The 1,790-nt window shown below is 33.6% G+C and overlaps 1 protein-coding gene across 1 annotated transcript; it reads right to left on the bottom strand.

Moving 5' to 3' along the window:
- Nucleotides 1–693: 693 nt before the first annotated feature.
- LOC127121731 (AT-hook motif nuclear-localized protein 28-like) lies at nt 694–1,413 on the bottom strand. The gene has a single exon (XM_051052177.1). It carries the CDS (start codon nt 1,411–1,413, stop codon nt 694–696), a length of 720 nt encoding a protein of 239 aa, XP_050908134.1.
- Between the last annotated feature and the right edge of the window lie 377 nt (nt 1,414–1,790).

Below are 1,790 nucleotides of genomic sequence, written 5' to 3'. Positions count from 1 at the left end.
CTCAAACGGACTTACGAAACTCAAGTTACACATAAAACAAGACAGTCGACCCCCTTATATGTCTACCTGCAATTTTCTACGTTTTTCACTCTATTGAACAAATTCCATACTCGCCTATTTGAGTCTCAATAATCAAGACATTTTATCAATTTAACACGAGTTATCAATTACTCCAATAATAATCAACTCACTAATATTATTATAATCCTCATCCTCTTACCTTATGGTTTTATAGAAAAAAACCCTACGCTATGAGATAGCCATTATTCTTTCGCATTATCAAAAGCCATCAACATTAATTTATCGGCCAATGTTTATGTGATTCGATAATTGATCATAAGATACACTACTAAAAGTGTTAATAATTTTGAATATAAGGTTCTTTTGTACTACATTTTATTCTTAGTTGGCAGTGTATGTCTTTTTGCTCTTAAATGAATCATTAAATTTGGTTTGGACCCGAATAAACTTCAAAGATTTTGGCCTTAAACTCTAACTTCTGCCTCCTCTTAAATCAGTTGACTCTATCACTATATTAAATTATTTTTGTGCATGGTCGCATACTCAAGTAATAAAATTATCTTTTATTGAAATCCATGTATAAAAACAACAAAATTAAGCACATTTTATCACAACATTAATGAAAGGCATTGAAAGCAACATCTCGCAAATCCTCTAGATTCTAATTCATATCTAGAAATTATTAGTAAAAATGGGTTGTGCCAGTGCATGAGGAGCATTGGACACATTGGCAACGTTGTTTTTGTTGTTATGTTGTAGAACAACATCACCAACAAGTCTTGGATCAACCTTTCCATCTTCGCGTCTGTCTCCATTGTTGGAGGCCACCCTATAAAGCTTTGGCTTCCTACAAATAGTGGCAGAAATCAGAACAACACTTGAAGCCCTAACCTTTCCGCTAACAACTCCACCAAATACTTGACCATGATTACCAGACAGGAAAATGGAAAAAGAAGAGTAAGCAGGATCGACGGCAAACTCGGAAGGAACGCGATCCGAATCAGGATTAAAATATGTTCCAATAAGAGATGTCATTTGCAAGTTTCCTCTGATAGTGAATGGAGAGTTTAGGGATGCCGAGTTGAGAAGCATAACCTCAGAGACAAGACCAGAACCTCCAAGCACTGATATATCAGCTTGATGACGCCAAGCCGTCTTTATTATTGACTCGACGACATCTTTTCCAGTTGGAATTTCAATAAAAATTGGTTCCATGAAGGTTTCAGGCTCTACCATGACCACAGAAGGTGGTTTAGGTTTGTTCTTGGAGCCCTTAGGCCTACCTCTAGATCTCTGGGAGGATGGTGTGGTTAGATCCTCCGAGGGTTCTTGAGGGTGACTGATGCATCTGTTAAAGGAGGGAGAACTTTGTGAAAATACATTATCTGCCATTGTTGGAAAATATAATCACTGAGATAGTGTATGAGAATACTTATAGCAGTATTATAAAATGCAATTGTATATTAGAATATTTCTAATTAGTGCATTGAATTTTTCTATAAAAAAAATAATGTGTACATTATATATTCTGTACCTACGGTCACTGGTCAAACAATTAAGTATTTTACTAGTAAATAATTATTTATTAAAAAAAGATAGCATATTAATCATAATTAAAAATATATGTTATAGTTAATTCCAAAATTGAAAAAAATAATAATAAAATAATTTGGCTAGTTGAACCACGTGTTGACTAGTCAACTTTATCATATTTTGTCATTTACTAAACTTTTATTTTGATTTGTGATTTTTTTAATAGCAAAGCAGAT

This window comes from Lathyrus oleraceus, chromosome 2, assembly GCF_024323335.1.
Source record: "Lathyrus oleraceus cultivar Zhongwan6 chromosome 2, CAAS_Psat_ZW6_1.0, whole genome shotgun sequence".
Classification (NCBI taxonomy): domain Eukaryota; kingdom Viridiplantae; phylum Streptophyta; class Magnoliopsida; order Fabales; family Fabaceae; genus Lathyrus; species Lathyrus oleraceus.
Note: the sequence above shows the minus strand (reverse complement) of the source record. Positions and strands in the feature narration are given on the sequence as shown.

Excerpts from the sequence above, each read along its gene's own strand:
- LOC127121731 (XM_051052177.1), bottom strand. The coding sequence starts at position 1,413 with ATGGCAGATAATGTATTTTCACAAAGTTCTCCCTCCTTTAACAGATGC.